The 23,761-nt window shown below is 47.9% G+C and overlaps 1 protein-coding gene across 5 annotated transcripts in view; it reads left to right on the forward strand.

Annotated features, from left to right (window-relative positions):
* The window catches only part of TNIK (TRAF2 and NCK interacting kinase), a 409,373-nt gene that overhangs the window by 293,135 nt on the left and 92,477 nt on the right, over positions 1-23,761 (forward strand). For all 5 annotated transcript variants that reach the window (XM_084769731.1, XM_084769733.1, XM_084769734.1 and 2 more), the window contains exons 8-11: positions 8,584-8,638; positions 10,440-10,518; positions 18,047-18,222; positions 21,679-21,745. In XM_084769731.1, the coding sequence (XP_084625857.1) occupies positions 8,584-8,638; positions 10,440-10,518; positions 18,047-18,222; positions 21,679-21,745 (377 nt within the window). The remainder of the gene's footprint in view (positions 1-8,583; positions 8,639-10,439; positions 10,519-18,046; positions 18,223-21,678; positions 21,746-23,761) is intronic.

Here is a 23,761-nt window from a genome sequence, read left to right on the forward strand (position 1 = left end):
GTGATCTGTCACCACGGGTACTACTTTACAGCCACTCTGTGTGCACACTTACTGAACCCCTACTGTGTGTGTTTGTGTGTGGAATTAGCTGAGCTCTCTCTGTATCAACCAGTTCCCAGTGGAGTAGTCACTGGAGACCTGTAGAGTTCAAGGATTTGGGGGATAGTTCATTTAGCCGATGGGAGTCTCATCCTCAGCAATGACCTTACGCTGTTGGGCTCTCACAGAGAATATATGTATGTGTCCACCATTCCCAGGTGTGTTGACTGGATAAAAGATACTTCGAACAGTACTGGATTCTGTAAGCTTCACCAAGAACTCCCTGACTTTACAATGAAGGCGATATGCAGAAGCCCACAGCCTGGTCATGTTACATGATTTATCATTTAGTATTATTGGTTGGCAGCTATTTGGTTTATTCTGAGATGCTTTTTAAAGGCTGGTAGAAGTCCCTTTTCTTCCCACTTCCTTTGTAAAAGATTTCTTTTTAATGATGTGTATGCACATGCGCACAGGAGTGCAGATGCTTTGGGAGGCCCTGAAGAAGGTGTCAGATCTTTCCGCACTAGAGTCATAGGTGGTAGTGACTTAGCCAACGTGGATGCTATGAGAACTGAACTGAGGTCCTCTACAAGAGCAGTACATAGCCATAATGACGGAGCCATCTCTCCAGTCCCAGAAGTTTCTTTTGAAAGTGAAAGTGATTCAATAGCATCCTAAGACCTCTGTGGGGGAAAGAAGTCTGAAGAGATGCAGTTTTCACTGCAGTCTGGTGTTGTGTGGAATCTGCTGGGTGCAGGGGAGACTCACTGAGTGCTTAGGATGGAGCCTGGATTGCACTTGCTGCTGTGCTGGCTTTCCCCCTGGGGGCCCTGCCTTTCTTGTTTTCAGAAATTCTGTCAAAACACTTCAAGCAAAAGGAAAGGTTTTCGTTTCCCTGATAAGTATGCAGGGCAATAATGAAAGCTTTCCTGCTTAATAATAAGCATTCAAAAGATTTGAAATTAATAAAACTGTTCAAAATTCCTAGGCTGTGTAAAGTGGCATTTTTAAAACTTACTGTGAATTGTATTTTAGTAGGATGGAATCTGACAGGTATTTTATAGTCCTAAATATTGCCTTAATGGGGACACCCACTAAGGCAAGTTCTCTGTGGCCAAGCGCACATCTATAGCAATCTCGTTGAATAAAGACCAAATTCCCTGTCCAGCAGAATACTACGCACCACTTGAGTAATGAGGTGTTAGAATAGCATGTGTATTTGGTACCCAAGTGTGAGTACCAAAGCATCTTCCTCATAGCATAGTCTTACTCCCACTCACCTGATATAGAAACACACACACACACACACACACACACACACTTACATGTGGAGCACAAACACACACACTCGAACATGCATAGCACAAACACACGTACACACACATGCACAGCACAAACACACACATGTGCAGTACACACTTGCCCATACACATACACCGTGGTGGTGGTGTCGATCTACAAATAGCCTGCCAAGCATCAGAGTCCTTGGACTGTGAGCACTTGGATAATGAATTCTAGGTCTTATTTTTTTTTCCCTGTCCTGTTTTGATGTTTCTGTGTCAATAGAATTTGCTCATATAATTAAGCTAGTGAGGTAATAGAAGTCCAAGAAAATGCCTCTTTGCCCACACCTCATGCCCAGTAGGTTCTTGCCAATGAGCCTGTCCTTTGCTGACACACTGTGGCATTTACTTATACCGTATTAGGAGACTCGTCCCACAGAAGGGACAGATCCTGTGCAGATATAAGAATTTCTTCTGTTTGCCATGAAATTGCTTGGTTCCTTCAGGATCCCAGATGCAGGGTGGGAATGTTCCTTTAAACAGGAGGGTCAACAGGAAATCAGGTGAGCAGCTGGGTAGTGGGAGAATCACTGGAAGGCGGGAGCCGTCGAGAACACAATGTGTGGGCTGCCAGCGAGCGTGGTGATTCCACGTGTAGATATGTAGTTCCTGGGTACTGAGCTCCAAATATGGGTCCTTCTGAACTCACACAGACAGACCATGACAAGACAGACACCATGTAGTGCCACCAGGTGGGATTGCCTCAGCAGTCCCAGCTGGTCTGCTTCCTTTAGACACAACGCTGATCCTATGGACAACATGTCTCCCGGCAGTCTCCTCTATGCCGGATATCAAGTGTAGGTGGGCAGGAATGGGAGGTGTTTGTTGTTCCTTTTTTCTCTGTGAGGTGGCTTATCAATTCCTGCAGCTGCCTGGACATCCTCGCTGGCCCTTACCTCAGTTCCATTTAGCATGCACATATATGAAAAGTGAACAAGGACACTGAGGACTGTGACATCAGACAGCCCAGTATAAAACAGACCACGCCTCCTACTCCTGCAGTGCCTCCAGGGAGCTACTTAACCTTTCTGGGCCTGTATAAAACGTGAACAATCGATTTTATTTCACAATGTTGTAATGCCGCAAAGTGGGTTAATATTTAGAAAGATATCACATAGTGTCTGAGGTATGATAAGAAATGCTATAAGATGAAAGCCTGATTTTTGTGGCCATTTTTTGACCTAAGAAAACAAGACATTTCGTACAACCCAGCTCTCCCCGTGTGTTGCTCATCTCTAGTTGCCTCCTCTTGAACAAAAACCCGCTTCCCTCAAGCTAGATAAAGTTGATCTCCACACATAGGAATATGATTTCTTTTTTTCCACCAATTGAAACATTTCAAAAAGAATGGAGAAAACACAAGTGCATGTCTAAATGGAAGACTATTTTCATGTCTGTGAAGTACTGTAGGACCATCTGTGCTGTTTGTACTCATTATTAGGCTGTTGTCTGTCTGTCTGTCTGTCTGTCTGTCTGTCTGTCTGTCTGTCTGTCTGGACCACCATGCTACCCCTTCTTTGAGACACTTGGCCACCCCATTTCTGTTTGTCCATCTGACACCTGATCATGCTCTACCAGTAGGGGCCCACAGAGGGAGGCCATGAAAATGCAGGACAACAGGCAATACCCTGTCTGCTTCCCCTCAGCCTCCTGTCTCTGCCAGGGCTGCCTTATGGCACTGTGCTCTGCAGCCCGTTGCCCTCTTGCCCACCCCAAGGATACGGACTGAGCTGCCAACTGATAATAACTGGCCCCAAGAGGCCACCGCACCTTAGTTGTTAAGAGCCTGCTATGTGTGCGCCGTGCCATGTTAGGGACTAAGAGCGTCAACCCTGCAGGCTCTGCATTCCCTTCACACTGCTGCCTCCGGGCTGTTACTGGCTTGGTCGTGTCACCAAGTTCCCAGCTGTGTTGGTGCTAAGAGTCAGAGCTAGGTCCACAGCCTCAGGGGAGCTCACTAGGCTGCTGGCTGTACCATCCCTCAGCTAGAAGGGTGGTGTTAGCCCAGTGCTGTTTCTCTTCCACTGAGCAGGGCATCCCAGGCCAGAAAGAAGGTCCTTTTGTTTTGTGTGAGTTACCGTATGCCAACTGTCCCCAGGCCCTGGCCGGAAGCTGTACCTTCCTTGTGCCTGCCTTCTGAGAGGCACTAGAATTTGTCTCTGTTCTGTTTGCAATGCACACAGGGATGGGCTGTTAATCACGCTGCTGGCCAGACGGCACAGCACCGCTGAAATAATGAATTGCCCGGCTCCTGCCAGAGTGAGGCACGCCGTGGCCGTGAAGGAAACGGACGCCTGCCTTCCTCTCCTGCCGTGTCCTTCCCTTTTCCTTGCTCAACTCCTGTCATCCATCTTGCCAGTAGTAATGGGAGCGTTTTCTCCCTTTAAGTTCTGAGGTGTCTTTTTAGGATGCACAAATGTATCTAAAGGTTAAACAAGGCCTGTCAGGGACGTTTATCGCTTTCCAACACAGGCCGTTAAGCAGAGCTCACAAGCAGCCTTTGGCTACATATGACCAAGAATTTAAGAACATAGATGCTTCTTTTAGGAAAATGGGATGACTTGAGTCCAAAGTGATCCTGACAGTAATATGAAATAAAGACTTCAAGAAACAATAGTCACATGACGGGCCTGGTCATGACTAGACAAGGATGCACAGGTTGTTTGGATGTTATGAGGGGGCCTCTGACTTAAACTGGTGTTTTTAGGAAGACTAACGAAGAGAGGCATCTTTTCTTTACTTACCATTCCTGCTTCCTGTGGTACCATTCCAGGAATGCCTAGCAGGTGAGGCCTCCCTTTTCCCTACTGTCACACTCTGTCTCTTCATGTTTTCTCCTACTACTGCTACGTATGTTCATATATATACTACATGTACATACATATGTAGATACACCTGTATGCATGCATGCACACAAACATACACATACACACATACATATACACATATAAAGACATATATATATATATACACACACACATGATCATTTGCAAATATCTTTGGCTAGAATCCTTCTTACTCCCTCACTGGAAGCCTAGAGTCATGCGGTCCAGAGCCAATGTGAGGAACATGGGCATCCTTCATCTGTTGGCATCTTGCCTCAGGTTTCAGGATGGATGCTGTGACTCCAGACACCATGTTTTTATTCAAGGGCACTAAGAAGTTGAAAGGAGTTTACCAGACAGCAGCTGGGCTAGCTCCCTATTTTGGGAAAAGCACAAGTTCCCAGGGTTGTTTGTGTATGTCTCACTATTGGACATAGCTCTGGTCACAAGTCTCACTCACTGCTGGGGTGCCAGGAGAAGCAACTATGGGGCACTCTGAAATGGAGGCAGCAGTGGAAGTGGGGGTTAAGCATGCCTTCAGGTTAACCAACAAATGGTGTCTGTCACAACTACATGAAGGGAAACCATGACAACCAAACCATCAGGCCAAGGACCCCTCACCCAGCAGCACAGGCGAAGGAAACCCATATGCCTGAGGCCTGCTGTGCAACAGATTTTGTGCTAGGCAGCGTTCCTGAAAACGTGCGTGCCACCGGCACCTCCTGTGCCATTCAAAAGCTAAGCTGGGCAGCATTCTGCAAGTCACTAAATTAGGAACCTGGCATTGAATCTGGTTCTATCTGCTTTGAAAGCCTGTTCTCTCTACCAACCTACGTTCCCTCTAGGAAGCTAAGGCTGGTTTTGTAGCATAGGAGTCGGAACCTCACTGAATCTCAGCACCTTTGTTTTTCCAACACCTCGGTCACCTGTTGACAATGTGAAAACCAGGAGCAGTTACTTATGGGCTGCTAACCTAAGACGAAGATGAGTACTCAAGACCTAGCATTGTGATAATATTTAAAGGAGAAATGACTGAGGCAGTGGAAGACCCGGGTCCACTGTGGAACTTGGCTCCTCTGTGACTTGAGAGGAGATCTGTGAAGACAGCAGACAGCACGAACCATTTGTTCCTTGCTCTCATGTGCCTTATTCGTGATTGTTCATTCAGCATGCCTTTAGTAAGGGCCTACTATGTACCAGTGCTGTTCCATCAGCAAAGCAGAGAGCTATGACATAAGGCCTATTACCCCCTCTGTATATTCTCTCTCTCTCTCTCTCTCTCTCTCTCTCTCTCTCTCTCTCTCTCTCTCTCTCTCTCTCTCTCTCCCTTTCTCTCTCTCTGTCCTCCCCCCACCCTGAGTGTGTGAGTGCGTATGTATTGAGGCAAGTGGTGTAAAGAATAAACACAGACTGCTGTAAGCTACTGATGTGTCAATAGACAGCATGGTGAGGGTAACCGCTTGTGTGAGAGACCAGCACGAGAAAAAGCTAGTGGTTGGCACAGCAGAAGGAAGCTGCTAAGATACAGACTTCTCAGAGTGGAGGAGACAGGAGGGGCCAACTTGCACATCCCTGGGGACCATCCCTCTTTGGTATCTCTCGCTTCACATAGGAAAGTTTGAGCAGAAACTGGGAGACAGAAGTGAACCTGGCTGCACTGAGCATTTTCTCTCCTTCTAAAGCCTGGCCTGGAGCCCTCTCAGCTTGAGGTCATCATTTCCTTTCAAATGTGTGAACTGTCACACCAGCTCAAAGCTCATTGGGCCTGAAGGCCATTTCAGTCCACCCCTGCCGTGGCAGTTAGCATCGGAGAGCCTGACTTCCTACTTCCGGCTACAGGGAAACTGCCAAGGGAAATATCAAGTCCAGAAGACACTGGAGTATTATCAGAACAGCACAGGGACTTTAAATGCTTACTCTCCACTTCCAGGCTCTTCCCCCTGTTTCCTGCCTGACACCTCCCACACAGGGAGCTACTTGATGTTCTCCCAGGCAACGATCTTTGCCTGCCACCCTGTATACCCAGGTACAGGGGAGCTGCGCTCTCATCTTTGTTGAGTTGTACTCCTAAGCCAACAGTGACAGGTGGACCTGGAGCTCACTAAGGAAGGCTAGGAGACACAAGAAACAGTCATTTGCTGGGATGTACACATGCTAGGAGTGTATGTGCTTTTTGGAGCGTTGGAGGAAATCCAGAGAGAGAGCAGAGAAGGGACAGTGTTGACTCCCTGGGCTGTTGTGGTTTGGCATCTAAGCATAGTGCTCTACTCTCTCCATCACCACACACACTCTAAAGTGATTGCAACCTGGGTGAGAGCCCAGGCACCCTGGATGTCCCTTTGATTGTCGTAAGGGTTTCCACTCAAGCACTGAGCAGCCCTGGCTGTCATTCACAGGCTACTGAGCAATTCAGTTCTGGGGGATGACTCAGCATGCATACCGTGGTCCCCTTCTTTTTACCCAACCCCCCTTCTCCTGCCCTTGACGTCCGCTTCATGAGAATAGCGAGGATGGTTCGCTTTGATATCTGTAGTTTGAGCATGGTTGCAGGGAGGAGGTTGGGTAATGTGCATGACATCCCTAAGATAAGAGAGAGAGATGGCGGGTGCGATCTGAGCGCAGGTCACTGAGCCAGACCCATATCAGGTGTTCTTACCCATTACCAAGAGGAGAGAGCCGTGAGCATCCTTGGAGCTCATCTCAGTCTTGATGGCTCCGGGCATGCTGCACTTACAGACTGTTCCTTCAGTAAAGCGGGAGGCACTGGCCTGGGGACCACCACTGAGAGCATGGAGGTCATTCCAAGCCTGAGAAGGCAGGCTAGGGCTTACAGGCCTCTTCTCCACGGCAGTTTATAAGCAAGCTAGTGTAGGCTGAGATTTTTTAGAAACTTATTTTATTTAGGATTCTTAAGCGCTTCTACCTCCCTTCCAACCCACCAACAAGAGGCAGGAGAGAAAGAGGGCTGGTAGGAGAGGGGGAATGTGGACCTTTTTAGACATAGTTCCTTGTAGTGATTCCACTCTGCATTGTGAGGATACCAGCAGCCCAGTCAAATAGCAAACACCAAACAGCAACGTGAGTCAGCAGTAGGGCAGGATCCAGCAGAAACAGCAGGACTCCATCTAACCAGCATGAGTAAAGAGGGGGAAAGATAATTAATAATAAGCAATAATAATAATAAACAATAATCCTATTATAATTATTAATTATAACACTATTATATAAATGTTTAATTATCATTGTCATTCCCTTTTAGCTAGAGAACATTTGGCTGCCCATGATGAAACGCACATGCACACCCCCATCTTCATCCTATCACAGCAAGGGACATGCCTTAAACACAATTGAATATGACTAATACCCACTTAGTGGCCCATCAGTTCTACCTGTTGGTATTTACCCAAACTTTTACCCAAGACCTAAACATTAAGGTACTCAATTGTTTCGTATAGGATAGCCCAAACTGGAGATACTCCAATTATCTGTCAGCAAGGGGATGAAAGCCTAGTACATCCACTGAGAAGGATCACACTAAACAAGAAGGCATGAAGCACCCAGGTGTGGCACAGCCAGCAGGGCCTTCAGGGACCTTGTAAGTGGAACAAACCAGATACAAGAGGCCACCGGCTGTTGTATTCCTTTTCTGTTAAAACTGGAAGATGCGAAGCAGTCTACAGTGACAGGGAACAGATGGGCTAGTCACCTAGTGGGAAGGATGGGGAAGACGGGGGATGCTACATGGGGAGAGCGCCACCTTCTGGAGGGGATGTTTCCTGCCTTGATGGTAGAGGCGGAGTCAGGGGAGTGACATATCTCATCACATTGTGTACTTGAGACATGTGCCCTTTAATATTTAACAACCATAGCTCAATAAAAGCATTGGGAAAGAAAAATGCATATGAGGCAGAAAAGTAGGAAGGGGGCTATTGGGGAGAAGAGGGAACTAACGACAGTATGGAAGGGGAAAGAGGGAAACGGAAGAAAGCCAGGAGCAAAGCGCGTGGGTGCTGGACAGATGTGGAGAAAGCGGCAAGGTACCACTATTCGACACAAGTGTAAAAAAAGATTGAAAACAGTAGATTTTCGCGTTTTGACTGGCATATAAATCTTAGTAATAAACTAACCTTTAAAAGCCTTATGCATTTTTTCATACATTGATTGGAAACATATCATATGCCGGGCACCAGGAAAAATGCGTTGCGATGAAAAGCGAACGTGACTCCTCTGGCTTTGCAGCTGGGTGGGAGAAAGGTTTGTAAACAGACAATAGATTGACTTCCCCACAGGCTGTTCTGAAGTAATTACCGGGTTTAACCAAATTGTCCTCCGTTGATTGAATTTATGTATCTGTGCTTTCTTGTTTTTTGCAGAGTGACTTGTGGTCTTTGGGAATCACCGCCATTGAGATGGCAGAAGGTGCCCCGCGTAAGTTCCTTCCTCTGGGGTTAAATCTGCTGCTGGGTGGTTCGGCGGGTTCCCCTGGCTCTGTGCCAGGGCTGCGCTTGGCCTACTTCCGCTATGCTGAGCCCGGCATGGGTCTGATGTGGCATATTTAGAAAGCAGAGGCAGCTTAAATCAACCAGGAGTCTATTCGTTTCAGAGCAGTGTGCAGCCCTGTGTTTTGCTAGGAAAGAAGAGCGCAAACTTTGGGGAGCCTTTTTTGTCTTACCCACGTACGTACGACGTGGCTCACTCTGGAGGTGCTCCGCTTCGAACAGACCTCAGGGCAACCACAGACAAGTTGGTCAGCTCCTGTGTGCAAAACTCCGAAGCTGCATTCCCCGGTGCAGCTCTCCCAGACACCTGACCTCAGAAGGCTACACTGCCTTTGAACATGTCAGTGTTTGCAGTGTTCAATATCCTTGCCCTTATGCCAGCTGCATCTCAGACACTGGCAAGTCCCTGGGGACTTTTGAGTGCTGGGACCAAAGAATGCCTCTGGCAGCTGCTGTGGTGGCCTGGGAAACTGAGACCTGACCTCCCTGAACGAGCCTTCCTGTCCCCACCAGTGCCAACCTCAGGAGAGACACTAGGTAGCTGTGATTCAAGCAACACCCAGGATGACTCTGCTTGGAACTATAGGACAGTGTAGGACCCACTTTCCCTCCTGCACTGCGTATCAATGACACGGTTCCCCCACCTTTCCTGGCTTCTCCACTGTCTCCTTTTACACAGGAATTCGCCCCGTAATGTCCCTGAATGTGTATTGCCCTACCTTCACGCCTTCTCATCCACTTCTTGCAGGACCAGGACTTAAAAGACCCTTTGCCTTCATGACAGTTTATTCTCAGACTTAGGACCCTCTGTCTTTAAGTCACCACTGCCTTCTTATTTTTCTGAAACTCCTTGAATCCATCTGCAACGTGATTGACTTGCAGTGTTTGTTGACAAAATTCCCTTTGTTCATAATGACATTTGTGAGTCAGAATATTCAGATAGTATGGTCTTAAAACTGTGTTATCATCCTGAGTGGTAGACAACACTAAAAATAGACTCCACCCACAGAATCCTCTGGCACTGAGAGAGCATATCTTCTCAATCTTGGTTTTAAAAAAAATAACTGTATTCTCACTGTTAGAAAGTAAGCTAATATGCTCTATTGATGGAAATAAGAACATAGAGTGTGTTTATGATAAACGATTACATCATGTTTATAAACTGACTTCATCCTCTGGTCATCCTGGGGCCAGAGAATTTCAAACAAAGCACATCCTGCAACCTGAAAAGCTACAGGGATGTTTGAGGACAGAGTGGTGTTCTGGCAGAGTAGCAAAGATGTGCACGGAGAGCCATGTTTGCATGAGCCTCCAGTGGGGAAGACAGCGACTTTGATGTTCACGTGTCACCTATATTGTGGCTTAAGCTTTTGTTTTTTAAAAAAAATCACTCCAACCGCCTCAATCATAACTGTCATCCTATCTGTATATTTTGAATGCCAGGAGGCTACTTACAACAAAGGCAACTAGTTATTGACCCTTTAACTTATTTTCCTTATGAAGTAAAGGTTGGTCCCGGGGAATGTTACTGTCTGTTTGAAATGTGTGTGCTTTGTGAGCTTTGTCTAATTATATATCAGCTCTTTGATGGTTTGCCAAATGGAAGCTTTCAGATCCGCTGACCCCATGCTCACAAGTGCCTTATGGACAGGCGCACACTTCTGTTCAGCCAGCATGGTATTGTGGCTGGCCTCTGACTGGATCTGGTCCTTGTTTTCGGTCTCCTGCAGCACTCTGTGACATGCATCCCATGAGAGCCCTCTTCCTCATCCCCCGGAACCCTGCGCCTCGCCTCAAGTCTAAGAAGTGGTGAGTTTGTCCCTCAGCATTTTGCAGATCTTGGTGAAATTGTTCTGTAATCTTTCTTTTCATTTGTCTTTCATTTTTGTGTGTATGTGTGCACATGTGTCTATAAGCACATAAGTGTGTTTGTGTGTAGAGGCCTTGAGTTGACCTCAGTTATCTTTTGAGGTTGTTTATCTACCTTACTTTTATAGACAGGGTGTTTTACTAAATGTGGACCTCACCAATGTGTCTGTATTGGCTGGCCAGGGCGCCCGGCAATCCTCCTGTCTCAATTTCCATAGTGCTAGGATAACAGGCATATGCTACCACACCTGGCTTTCTTTCTATGAATGCTGGGGATCTGAACCCAGGTCCTTGTGCTTGCATGACAGCACTGTACTGGCTGATCCCTGGGTCTTTCTGGATATATATATATATATATATATGTGTGTGTGTGTGTGTGTGTGTGTGTGTGTGTGTGTATAAATGCATACATTCTGTTTGCTACCATTCGTTTTGGACTCACGGCTTTGTTAGCCTGCTGTCTGTACAGCAAGTTGTTAACCCTAGCCTCGAGACAAGGCACTATTAGCCAAAATGGAGCGTAGGTAGTAGCATGAAAATGCCATGATACGTGGCTGCAGATGTATCCCTGACTGCATGGCATGTTTCCTCGGAGAGGGTGATGCTCATCTGGAGTCAGTCCGTTTGAGTGGCTGCCTTCTATTCCTGAAGACACCCACACGGACCTGCTAATGGTCCATGTGATGTCCTGGCATGGGCAATTGTGGTTCTTTGTGTTTTTTAGGTCCCTTTCTCTTTATGACAGGGCGCGCTGGCTTTCTATTTTGAGACAGCAGTATGACATTTGTTCTTAATAAGCTTATCCTGACAAAAAAAAAAAGGTGACCGGTTCTAAGAGAATGACTACATGAGCGTGGGGCCAGGTGGGACTGTGGATGGTGGATGACCAGGTGAGGTTTGCAGATGGAGTCCTCAGGCTGTGTCAAATGTTGCCCATCACTTCCATCTGTACTTACACCATGGTCTCTCTGTCTTATTCTTCTGTAAACAAAAACCCAATCCTCCCTGTCCCCTGCTGCAGAAGTGGCACAGCCTCCCATTATTCTTACGTCTCTGGTTCCTCTTGCGTTGGAGAAGATTCCTACCAGCCTGTGTGACCTCCTGCTGTTTTCCCCGCTGGACACAAGGCCTGGGCAGTTCAGCTAAAAAGGAACAAGTCATTTGTCCCTTTTCATATGACTTAAGGCTCGAGCCCTCGACTGGCATCCTCCTGTTTCCCACCCACAGGCACCCACCCACCATGTAGAGCTTAATTAGTCCCAATCAGCTGGTAATGACATAGCAACCCTGGCTAAACAGAGGAAAGGCTCACAGAGGGGAAGGAAACAGAAAAGCCACAAGCAATAACAGTCTCTAAGTTGCCAGACCTGCAAGGGGGCGCGGGGGAAGGGGGGAGGAGTGTGAGTTGCTATTGGTAACCGGGAGGCAAAGCAGAGGGTCACTGTGGTACCACGCGTGTTCTCTCCCCAGCAACAGCCTTTCATTGGGCACCATAGAGAGTGTGGTGACAGAACGCAGTGCAGGAGGGCCCTTCCTTGCTCTTCTGAGATTTCTCCTTTCTCCTCCCTGGATCTGACTACTGGGGAGAGAGGGCCCCCCCTCAGGTCCCTCCCCCAGAAGCAACAGTGGCACTGCAAAGGCTGCTGCCTGGCAGATTTCTGCTTGTCATGTGCCAAGCTTCCCAGTGGGCCTCACTTCCTGCCCCCTGTTGTTCTGTCTCCTCCTCTCCCTGCACTGTTCTGGAGAGGTATTTTAAGCTTTTCCACAGAAGAATGGGAGCTGGCCATCCACAGGCCTGTGTCACCTCATAGGCTGCATTCGCCACTTGATCATTTCTGAGACACAATACCCAACAAAAGCAACCTCGGAGAGGAAGAATTCCTTTCGCTAACAGTGAAGAAGGCAGACACAGTCCATCATGGCACTGGAGCTAAGGCAGTGGGGGGAGAAGGCGGAAGTCACACCATGTCCACAAACAAGAACCAGAGAGGGATGGATGCTGATAGTCTGCCATTTTCTTCCTCCTCCCTTTTCCTTCAGACAGAGACTCCAGGCCCTACAGTGGTGCTGTCCACATCCAAGATAGCTCCTCCCTCCTAAATTGAACCCATCACCTGGTCACACCCTCAGTACCACACTCAGAGGTGTGTCTTTTGGGTGACTCTAGATCCCTGTCACACTAGCAATGAAGACCAGCCATCACAAGTCCACTCCTTGTCAACCTGACCCTCAAACACATCACTCTGAACTGTGGAACTCCTCCCCTGGGCCTCGAAGGCACAGGCTTGTCTCATGGTGCAAAGTGAATGCAGTTCCTCTATAGGAGTCCCCTACATCTTAACAGTTTAAAACATCACATCTCTTGAAAGCCCAACGTCAAGGCATCTCTTAATTGTGAAAACCTGTAAAATCCAAACCCAAGTCGCATGTATCCAATACAGAATAGCCCAAAATCAACATTCTCATTCCGAGAGGGAAGAATAAGGAAAATGGGTACAGGAAGGAAAAGTAGGATAAAGCAGGGTCTGAACCTAGCATGGGAACCAAAATCCTGCAGTTCCGTTCCTAGCCTCGGCTGCGCTCGGGCTCTCCTACACTGCCCACAGCACATTTAGCCTCCCGTAGAGTGGCTCCTCTCCAAGCCTGCAACCTTCCTCTCTCATCCCGACATCTCGAACATCCTGAGTTCTCTGCTGCGAGCGAGGCCTCACTCCACAGCCCCACGCAAAGGCTTGATCAGGCCTCCTGGAAGAGAACCTGATTCTGCCGTTCATTGCCTGACCCCACTGGCTTTGAAAAATCTGGTTACAGGACCCACAGCCCACAATGAGCTGGGTCCTCCCATATCGATCGGAGATTGGGAAAAGCCCCCACAGTTTTGGCTGCAGGCCAAACTGATAGAGGCGTTTTTCTCAGCTGCAGGGAGCTCTTCCCAGATGACCCAGGCTTGTGTCAGGCTGACAAAAAAACTAGCTGGCACACACCCCACCCTCAACCCCACTATCTTCCACAACTCAGTACCTGCTGCCAGGCACTTGTGATTTGAGATAGGGAAAAAAATTTGGTGTGTGTGTGTGTGTGTGTGTGTGTGTGTGTGTGTGTGTGTGTGTGTGTTCCAAATAAAATAATGATATCAAGTAGATGTCACAAAATATTTGAAATACATTGAATTGCATAGTTTGTACTGTGACCGTGCACCTCTTTAAAATAAAAACCCAAACTGGAACACAAGCTTTTGAAACAAACCCTTTCTAATCAGTTTCCTTGAATCGAATCCATCTGCAGCAACTCCCTTAAAGACCATTGCTTAACAACGGACTCCACGAGGCGACAGTGATGCCATTGGCTTGGACCACCTGGTGCCTTTGTAGCCCTCTCAGCTTCAGCAGATAGGTTCTGTGAGTTTCCCGCAGTGGTACAGCCATCTTCCAAATATCAGAAGCCCGTGGCAGGGCAATGTCTGATTTCTGCGTTGCAGTCCTTAAGAAAGGATTTTCTCTCCCTTGAGTCTAGTGATCAGAAAAGGTTCGGTTGGGTGTGCCCACAGTCGTGCCAGCACTAATCACAAGGGGCATTTTAAAGAACTTAACTCATTTAATTGATGCAGCAGTAGTTTGATGTAAGACTTGGGTGTCTGTATTTGCAGCCAGCGAAATGGGCACAGAAAAGCGTTGAGCCACACACAAGTGATTCAACCGAGGCAGAGAAAGGGAGGCAGTTGTGAAAACTGGCACACATTTTCAAGGCTAAAATTGCCCTATGGATGTGCTAAGCACCCAAAGCCTTGGTCCCTCCAATCACAGTGGCTAATGTAGCCAACTCCAGGGTCTACCCAGGGTGGCTGCCAAACTTCAGACTGTGAGCACCAAACGTGGGCGTTCCCTCTCTATCCAACCGTTGGCAAGGCTGTGCCACTAACCTTCATGAAGTTTTCTTTTTTTCATTCTAAGAGACAAAACTAAGTTACTAGCAACACCACAAATTTGCTTTAAACCCACTGAAACACCAAGCGAACTGGTACTTTCACTTTCGATTAAATAGGCAATTAAGCATATTGATTCCTTGGTCACACTAACTTAGAAAATAGGTGAACACTTCTTTGAAGGCGTGATTTTGTTTTGGTTTATTTCTTTGTGGAGACAGTGTCCCACTGTGTAGTACGTGTTGTCTTCCAATTCACTCTATAACCTATAGCCTCAAACTCATGGTGGTCCTCCTGCCTCGGCTTTCCAAGTTGCCAGGATTGCTGGGCTTGAAGATGGGTTTTAAGTCAGCAGCATTTTCTTTTCAAATGATGCCTCTGAAAAGATGCGGACACATCAGCAGGTTTAAGAGCTCTGTGCCTGATCTCTGCCCTTTGGACACTGAGCCGTTCTCACTGAGGTCCTTCCCTCTGGCAGAGCTCTGAAGAGGGAACTTGCATAGCTCGGTCTTTAATGGAACACTGCTTAGACACTGTTCTGCCTAGAGAGCTGACCTTTTCTCCAGCTTTTTTTCTTCCTTTTTCTTTTCTTTTGGTTGTTTTGTTTTTAGATGTCAGTGTTAGGAAAAAGGAATGCACAGTCTATTGAGGTCTGGATCTCATTTTTCAAATTGGATGTGATTGCTTTTATTTATCACCCTCTAATTAATAGTGAAGCACTTTACAATAAAACCAAGCGATTCTTCCCAGATGCAGTGAGTGAAAAGGCTCCTGTTCCATTCCCTGTGGATACTGAGTACTCTCTGTCTTAGGTCGCTCTTCTCTTCATCCTTTTGATGCTGATTTTCCTACCCAGAAGCCCTGTGTGGAGTTTTCCAGGTTTGCTGCTGTTCTTTTGAGGTTAAGATTATAGCTTCCAGTTTATTCCTCAGATGAGCTCTTTTTAAAAATTTGATTGATCTAAAGAAGAAAATTATACTGTTCTTTGCAACCAATCTGTCTGTCTCTCTGTCTGTCTATCTGTCTATCTATCTGTCTATCTATCTATTTTCCCTTCTGTCTCTGTCACTGCTTCTGTCTCTCTCTTTCTATCTCTCTGTCTGTCTCTCTTTCCCTCTTCTGTGTATGTATGTGAGTGTGTGTGTGTGTGTGTGTGTGTGTGTGTGTGTGTGTGTGAATGTGAGAGTGTGTACACACATGCGTGCTTCTATGTAGTATATCTATGTGGACAGGGACACATGCAAATTTGTACATACATATCTGGAAACCAAAAGTCAATGTTGGGTGACCTCCTCCCTCCCCGGCCACCTCATGTGAGACAGTGTCTATGCCTGCACCTGGAACTTACACACACTAGCTGGCCAGTTAGCTACGAGGATCTACCTGTCCTGTCTTTCATTCCAGGCACAGGGATTCTGAGTGCACAGACTGCCATGCTAGCTATGTGCGTGCATGCTAGAGGCTCAACCGCAAGTCTTCATGCTCGCACAGCATGTACGTCATCCACTGAGCCATCTCCTCAACCCCCCCATACCTCCACTCCCTCTCTCTTTCTCTCTCTCTCTCCCCCACAAGCACCACAGCAGTTGCCAGGCACTTCCATGTGCGCATCCACCCATCCATCCATTCACCAAACATGCAGAGCATGTGGTGTGCTCCTGATACACCCTGGGCTTTTCCTGACACTGCTGAAAACTTCCAGGAAGAAGACACAGAGCTTGGCCCTGAGGTGATCTCAAGCCCTGAACTTTTCTGTCATCTTCATTTCCTGTCCCTGACAGAGCCAACTGTAACTCATGGGAGGGAGAGAGGGGCATGGCTAAGGATGCTACATTGTTTCAGAGCTATTCAAGATACTTTTAAAGCCCATACATAGTTTACATACTTTATCACTTGAAAAACATGGAATAAGGTAAGAAATTGCTACGATGTGGGCAGAAGCAGAGAGTGGTCTATATGTATTCTTTTTTCTCTTGCGTTATTTTAATATATATTAAATATTCATTCTTTCTGTTTGAGACAGAGAGAGAGCAAGAGAGGGAGAGAGCGAGAGAGTGAGAGAGAGAGAGAGAGAGAGAGAGAGAGAGAGAGAGAGAGAGAGAGATCAGGGGACGACTTTAAGGAGTCGGCTCTCTCCTTCCACCGTGTGGATACCAGGCATCTCTTGATGCTGCTTGCTGCTGCAGCACCTACTCTGTACCCTGAGCTTCCAGGAGACTTCCTTCAAGTCTCACTCCAGGGGACTAGATTAGGAGATGCTCGCTGGTCCATAGGTCCAGAATTGTGCTGAGCTTGCTGGCTTTGTACGTCAGAGGCATGCTGAGCCTTTTAGTCACCCCTCTCTTGACTGCGGACGCTGGAAGACACGCTGTCCATGGTATTCTACGTGATGAAGCCTGAAACATATACACTTCTGGGAAATGTTACTGACGGCAAATTTGAGAACTTTCCCTTGGCGATCCACAAGAGGGCAACCAAGAGCAAAAATTAGGCTAGGTGCTCAGTTGTCAGGGGTTCCACTGAGATCTTGCCTTAGAAAGGCATGCTGGGAAGCTGTCAGCTTAATTACTGCTGAGTCTGGATAACTCCTTGGAACTCTCAGCAGGCACACACGTGCTCCATCCATAAATGCCATCTAAAGTCCACAGTAACTTCTGGGGCATCGTGGCCTTGCCAGCCCTGATGGCTGATGTAGTGTGGCCTCCAGGCTCCAGGACTTCCCTGCTTCTGGACCACTTTATCATGGGGTTTGTCTAGGAGGAAATTGACCCTTTGGGTGGGGAGGAGGAGGTAAGCTAAGTATATGAACTAGATTGCCATAGCAAATTTTCCAAGTCCTTAGTCCGGTGACCCGTTCTTCCCTCATCTACTGGAAAACAGAATTCAGAAGCGACTGGGAAGTTGCTGTGTGAAGGGTTGGCCCGATCCAGGTTTTCTCTTGTCGTATGAGGGTGGTGGGCCCCCCTGCACCCCCTTCCTCCATTTAGTACACTCTAGCTTCTGTTTTCCAGCCGATCTAGGCTGCTCACTCAAGTGTTCTCCAGGGGCACAGTTGTTCCCACTCCTTGACTACGCTGACCTAATCCCTCGGGTGTCCCTGCGCTGCCTTTTTCTAGTGTGAATTTGTCCTCCTGGGCTGGGCGGTGAGCCCCTGTTCCCCTCACTCAGCCTCCTTGCCTGTCTGCTTACCACACAGGTCAAGGGAACACTCGATTCCTTCCGGTCTTTTGTGTGAGGTTGTGCTCCCCGTGTGAAAGTGTTCCCATGCGTGTACCTACTGTGTATTACCTTGTGCACGTGTTGGTGATAACAACCAACCTTTGAGCTTCATTGTGCTAATAGACTGTGACACGGGCCTTGTGACTAGCTGATCCCTGTCCTCACAAGATGGACACACACACCCATGTGTTGTTGGTTTGTTGTTGTTATTGTTGTTGTTGTTGTTGTTTTTGTTTTCCCTTTTCAGGGTCACGTTTCAAAAGATGTCTTGGCTTTTCTTTCTCACGTTGTCATTTTCTCTGTGAATTCATCTCATCTGCTTGACAGGTCCAAAAAGTTCCAGTCTTTTATTGAGAGCTGCTTGGTGAAGAACCACAGCCAGCGGCCGGCCACGGACCAGCTGATGAAGCATCCCTTCATCCGAGACCAGCCTAACGAGAGGCAGGTCCGCATCCAGCTGAAGGATCACATTGACCGGACAAAGAAGAAGCGGGGAGAAAAAGGTTCGTGGTGCGTTTGGATTTCAGAGCAAGAAACCAAAGACAGTTAACTGTGGGCTATTGGTGTGCTTGGCACTTGGTGGACTGGAGACTTCGCACGGGCTGCATTAGTCTTTCCTGTTGAGGTCTGCCTGTTAGGTCAGAGCCCTGGGCACCCGTGGAGAGAAATCGCCACAGAAAGCAAATCCCTATGGAGAAATTAGACCTGTGGGCGATATTTCCTCTTCTAGGCACAAACAATGCCGTGACGAGTGGTACTACGAAGGACTTTAGATGACAAGTGATTTCTCTTAATTGAAATGAGCATTTCTAAGTGTGACATCTCCATGTCAGACAACCTAAAGAAATCATCTCGTTGGCATTTTCCTGTATTGACAGTCTCCAGCGTTGATTTTTCTGTGCTCCCCAGCTTGTTTCAAGTTCGGTTATCTAGAAGTCAGAAAAGAACTTCTTACATGTCAGTGACAGAAAAGATGACTAGGTTGCCAGGCTGGCAACATGACATCAGGTTTTGAGCTGAAGGTCCTCAAATGTACTTCCTCATTTGTAGATGCACAAATTCCTCTGCTATACGGTCTGCACTGTGTCATGGAATGCACAGGAGCCCAGAGAGGAGACATCGGGACTGTGCCCGAGCTGTTGAAACGAAGGCTTAGACCTTCCGCTTGTCTGGCAGTTAGTGAGAGCTTGCGTGTCTGGTGCCGGGCTCATGGCCAGCTGAGCATAAGCTAGGAAGGGAAACTTGGGGTGTGAAAACAGAACCAAGAGGGACGGATAAGCAGTAAGAACTTAGTGGATGCACAACAGGGGACCCCAGGGGGGGAGAGGCAGTTCAGGGTAGCATGATAGTCGTCAAGAGTGTGATGCTGGAGAATAGAGCAGACCAGAGACGTGTGTGTGTGTGTGTGTGTGTGTGTGTGTGTGTGTGTGTGTGTGTGTGGTGTATGGGTGTGGTGTGTGTGGTGTGTTTGGGGTCTATGTGTGTGTATGTGTGGTGTGTGTGTGTGGTGTATGTATGTGATGTGTGGTGTGTGTGTGTGTGGTGTGTGTGGTGTGTGTGTGTGTGTGTGTGTGTGTGTGTGTGTGTGTGTGTGGTGTGCAGTTTTCCTTCTCGATAGTGTGGAGGAGCAGGTTCTTGGGAGTGAGTACACGCAGGAGCCGTGTGTAAATGACAGGCACCAGGACTGCCGCTTTGGCCTACATCCACCATACTCACCGTTCTGATCTTGTTTGTCTGGTCCCAAAGACAAGTATTTGGTTAGACAAGCTCTCCTTCCCTTTGTGCAACCTCTATAAATGATGTAATCCATTCTCACATGTTGTGAAAGCATCTACTGATTTATTTTGTTGTGTGCGTGGATATGTCTGTCCCTACATGAGTCCGTGAGCACTATCTGCATTCAGTAGAGGCCGAGAGAGGGCATCAGATCCCCTGGGACTGTAGTGGCAGGAGGTTGCGGGCCACTCCATGTAGGAGATGGGAACCAAACCCAGGTCCTCTGCAAGAGCAGTTCATGCTCTTAACTGCTGAGCCATTTCTTCTGGCCCTCTCACATTTAAAAAGATATATTTTTATTAATTGATTTTTCTGTATGAGTGTTCTGCCTTCACGTATGTATGCCCCCCACTGTGTGTATGGTGCCCACAGAGGCTAAACAAGGCATCTGATCCCCTAGAGCTAAAGTTATAGATTGTTGTGAGGCTCCATGTGGGTGCTGAGTTTCAACCCTGGTCTTCTAGAAGGTTCTCCTAACCGCTGAGCCACCTCTGCAGCCTCCACTCTCACTCCTCTGCTCTTTTCCATTAGGTCTCTGAATGACAAGCTTCTGGTAGAATTGAAAAGGTTTTTTGTTTTTGTTTTTGTTTTGTTTTGTTTCTGGTTTATGACTTTTGACCCGATGTTCCTCCTTAATATGTATTGACATCTACTAACTTAATTATGTAGTACAAAGGCAATCAAGCTCAGTTCTGGTAAAATATTAAAGTCAAGGAGAATGATAAGTGCAAGTTCTTCATTAGAAAATAGAAGTGACTGCAATGTTTGTGCACCTCCGCCATTCACTAAGATGTCACTAAAATGTCTTCTATTGGGCAACACCTCTGCACGTCATTTTGAACTCTCTCTGTTTTCATTGTGAGAATGCATTGTCTTGGCATAAGTTATAGATACTTTACCGCAGGTTCTTTACATTTGCTGAAAACATTATTTAAGAATAAGTAGCCTGAGAAGTCCGTGCGCAGATAAATGTATGAGGCTCGGCTGTGATTTTACAAAATACACTCGAACTCATCACACTCTGGTTTCCTTTATTGTCTAATATCTAAATAGGTATTCCTCAGTGTGAATATCGGCTCCTAAGGGAAATATAGCAAAAGTGTAGTGTCCTTCCTATTGAAGGGTTGTACAAACATCTTCAGGCTAGTAAGTAGTAACCTGTGGCTGTAAGGAAATGACAGTCCCCTGGCATCGTCCTTTGCTGCAGAGCTTCTCCAAGGCCTTTTCATCACCCACAGGAAAGCCCTCAGCATAGCACATCCAAGGATCCGGGAGTCCCTGGACCCTGGTACCCTCAGTCTCAGCATCTGCTTTTCCCATGTCCAGACAGCTGCCGCCTCGGGACTCTGTCTCTTGAGCATGTAGCACTGCCAGCCTCCTTTGGGAGCATCTTGTTTGTGACGTCATCCTTGTGTTTCCTCCAGATCTGCCAGCCAAAGGGCCACTGGCCTTCCCAGACCCAGCTGTTACCTCCTTGACGCTCCACCCCTTCTACTCCCTGCATTCCGAGCAAGGGGAGAGAGCGGCCCCTGCTCGCACCTCCCGTTGTCTCCTGTGCACTCCTGCTCAGGATGCACCTTGCTGAGAGACACTGGTTTTCACAGTGAAATAACTTCAATATTGAATTCTAAATATGCATCCCAGATTGACTTTTTAATCACATGAACTACCTAACACTAGTTGCTTGCATGTAAGATGTCTTCTAAACATTCATTTCTTTTCTTTTTATCCATGGAAGTGACAATCATGTACTCACATGTGTCTTGTTCATTGTATTTTGAGAGTGACTAAGACAAAGATTCAATCTTATTGCACATTAACTTGCTTATTATTTTACTGAATTAAGTGATTCTAGTGAACCAGTCATATTTACCTTTTAAAAAAACAGAATGGGGTAAAGCAGGGCTGCCTGCATATCACATTTTCTAGGCTTTTGTTATAGGTTAATATACAGAAATCATATGTTATTCTCAAGCAGTACACATTGTACATGCTTCTGTATTGCTGCTTCATAACTGTAATTTTGCTACAGTTGTAAATCATACTGTAATATCCGTGTTTTCTGATGGTCTTAGGCGATGCCTGTGAAAGGGCCGTTCACCCCCCATCCCCCATCCAGAGGGGTGGGGGCTCACAGGTGGAGAGCCACGGTTCTACACTAACATTCTGTGATCTCTCTCCAGATGAGACTGAGTATGAATACAGCGGAAGTGAGGAGGAAGAGGAGGAGAACGACTCTGGGGAGCCCAGGTATGACGAAGGGTTCCAACTTCCACCTTCTGCATTGGGCTTGTTCACAACGCACTCGCCTTTTGATTTATTGCTCTGTTGTTAAGGCTCTACCAAGATCTAATGTATTGCCCACATACATACTCATTAAAGTGTGAAATTTCCTCTAGGCCAACTCCTATTAAAAACTGTGGAGATCAGCATATTCTTTATCTTGTCCCCCAAGATGTATGCCCTGTATTCTCAGCCTTGTTTCCTCACATGTGGAGATGTAGAGGGGGAAGGAAGCAATTATCTGGCTAATTCAGCACTGAAAGTGTATAAAATTGCAACTTTGGGGAGAGCTAAGTGACGCTTTCCAACTGGAGTCACTCAGCTTGTCATGTAGCCCCTCTATGAAGCCCTTTCAGATGGCCACAGCCCTTGTCATGTGCCTTGATATTTCACACAGACCAACCCTCGAAGAGATGATTCTCGAAAATCAAATTATCCTCCAGAGGTGAACCTGATAGAAACACTGGTGCCATTCCCATTGTCCCTCCGGAACCCAGTGCCCCTTAATCATCGTTGTCCCACTTAGACACGCACTCGGGCTTGAGCCCAGCTTTCTTCCCATCTGCACTGATGGGTCATTGAGGCCGGTGTGCCTGTGGCTCTGAGACTTCTTTGTGGATAACAGCTCTGTGCATCCCATGGACTGTGCACTGCTAATTGTGGAGGAAGTGCACAAGTAGAAAGGTCACTGGGCATCATGGGACTGTGCCCTCCGGCCAGCCAGGTGTCCACCCCTCCCTCATACTGCAGCATAAAGACTGGGTGCTGTGCCACAGAGTGCCCTGTCCTGCAGAGGGGCCATGCTGCAGGAATAAACTGGACACCACATGTTCCTCTCCCTTCCTTCTTCCTTCGTGTGTGTGTGTGTGTGTGTGTGTGTGTGTGTGTGTGTGTGTGTGTGTGTTGAAGTGTGTGTGTGTTGAAGAGTGTGTGTGTGTGTGTGTGTTGAAGTGTGTGGGTAGCACATGTGTGTATATACATGTGAAAGCTGTCCTAGTTTGATGTGTTGCTGCTGTGATAAAACACTAGCCAAAAGCCACTTGGGGAGGAAGGGCTTTTTTCTGTCTGCCAAGTATAGTCCAGCACTGAGGGAAGCCAAAGCTGAAATCAGGGGGCAAGAACTGAAGCAGACACCGTGGAGAAATGTTGGCTACTGGCCTGCTCCCCATGGCCTGCTCCCAGTGGCCTGCTCCCCATGGCCTGCTCCCATGGCCTGCTCCCCATGGCCTGCTCCCCATTGCCTGCTCCCATGGCCTGCTCCCCATGGCCTGCTCCCCATGGCCTGCTTCCCGTGGCCTGCTCCCCATGGCCTGCTCCCCATGGCCTGCTCCCCATTGCCTGCTCCCAGTGGCCTGCTCCCCATGGCCTGCTCCCATGGCCTGCTCCCCATGGCCTGCTCCCCATGGCCTGCTCCCCATGGCCTGCTCCCCGTGGCCTGCTCCCAGTGGCCTGCTCCCCATGGCCTGCTCCCATGGCCTGCTCCCCATGGCCTGCTCCCCATGGCCTGCTCCCCATGGCCTGCTCCCATGGCCTGCTCCCCATGGCCTGCTCCCCATGGCCTGCTCCCCATGGCCTGCTTCCCGTGGCCTGCTCCCAGTGGCCTGCTCCCCATGGCCTGCTCCCATGGCCTGCTCCCCATGGCCTGCTCCCCATGGCCTGCTCCCCATGGCCTGCTCCCCGTGGCCTGCTCCCAGTGGCCTGCTCCCCATGGCCTGCTCCCATGGCCTGCTCCCCATGGCCTGCTCCCCATGGCCTGCTCCCCATGGCCTGCTCCCATGGCCTGTTCACCATGGCCTGCTCCCCATGGCCTGCTTCCCGTGGCCTGCTCACTGTGGCCTGCTCCCCATGGCCTGCTCACTGTGGCTTACTCCCCATGGCTTGCTCAGTCTGCTTTTTTACACAGCCCAACACCACGGCCCACTGTGGCATTAACTCCCACAGAAGTGTCCAGGGATCTGTCTAATAGTGACAGTTCTTAGCTGA

The sequence above is a fragment of the Acomys minous genome (assembly GCF_964271855.1).
Source record: "Acomys minous genome assembly, chromosome: 19".
Classification (NCBI taxonomy): domain Eukaryota; kingdom Metazoa; phylum Chordata; class Mammalia; order Rodentia; family Muridae; genus Acomys; species Acomys minous.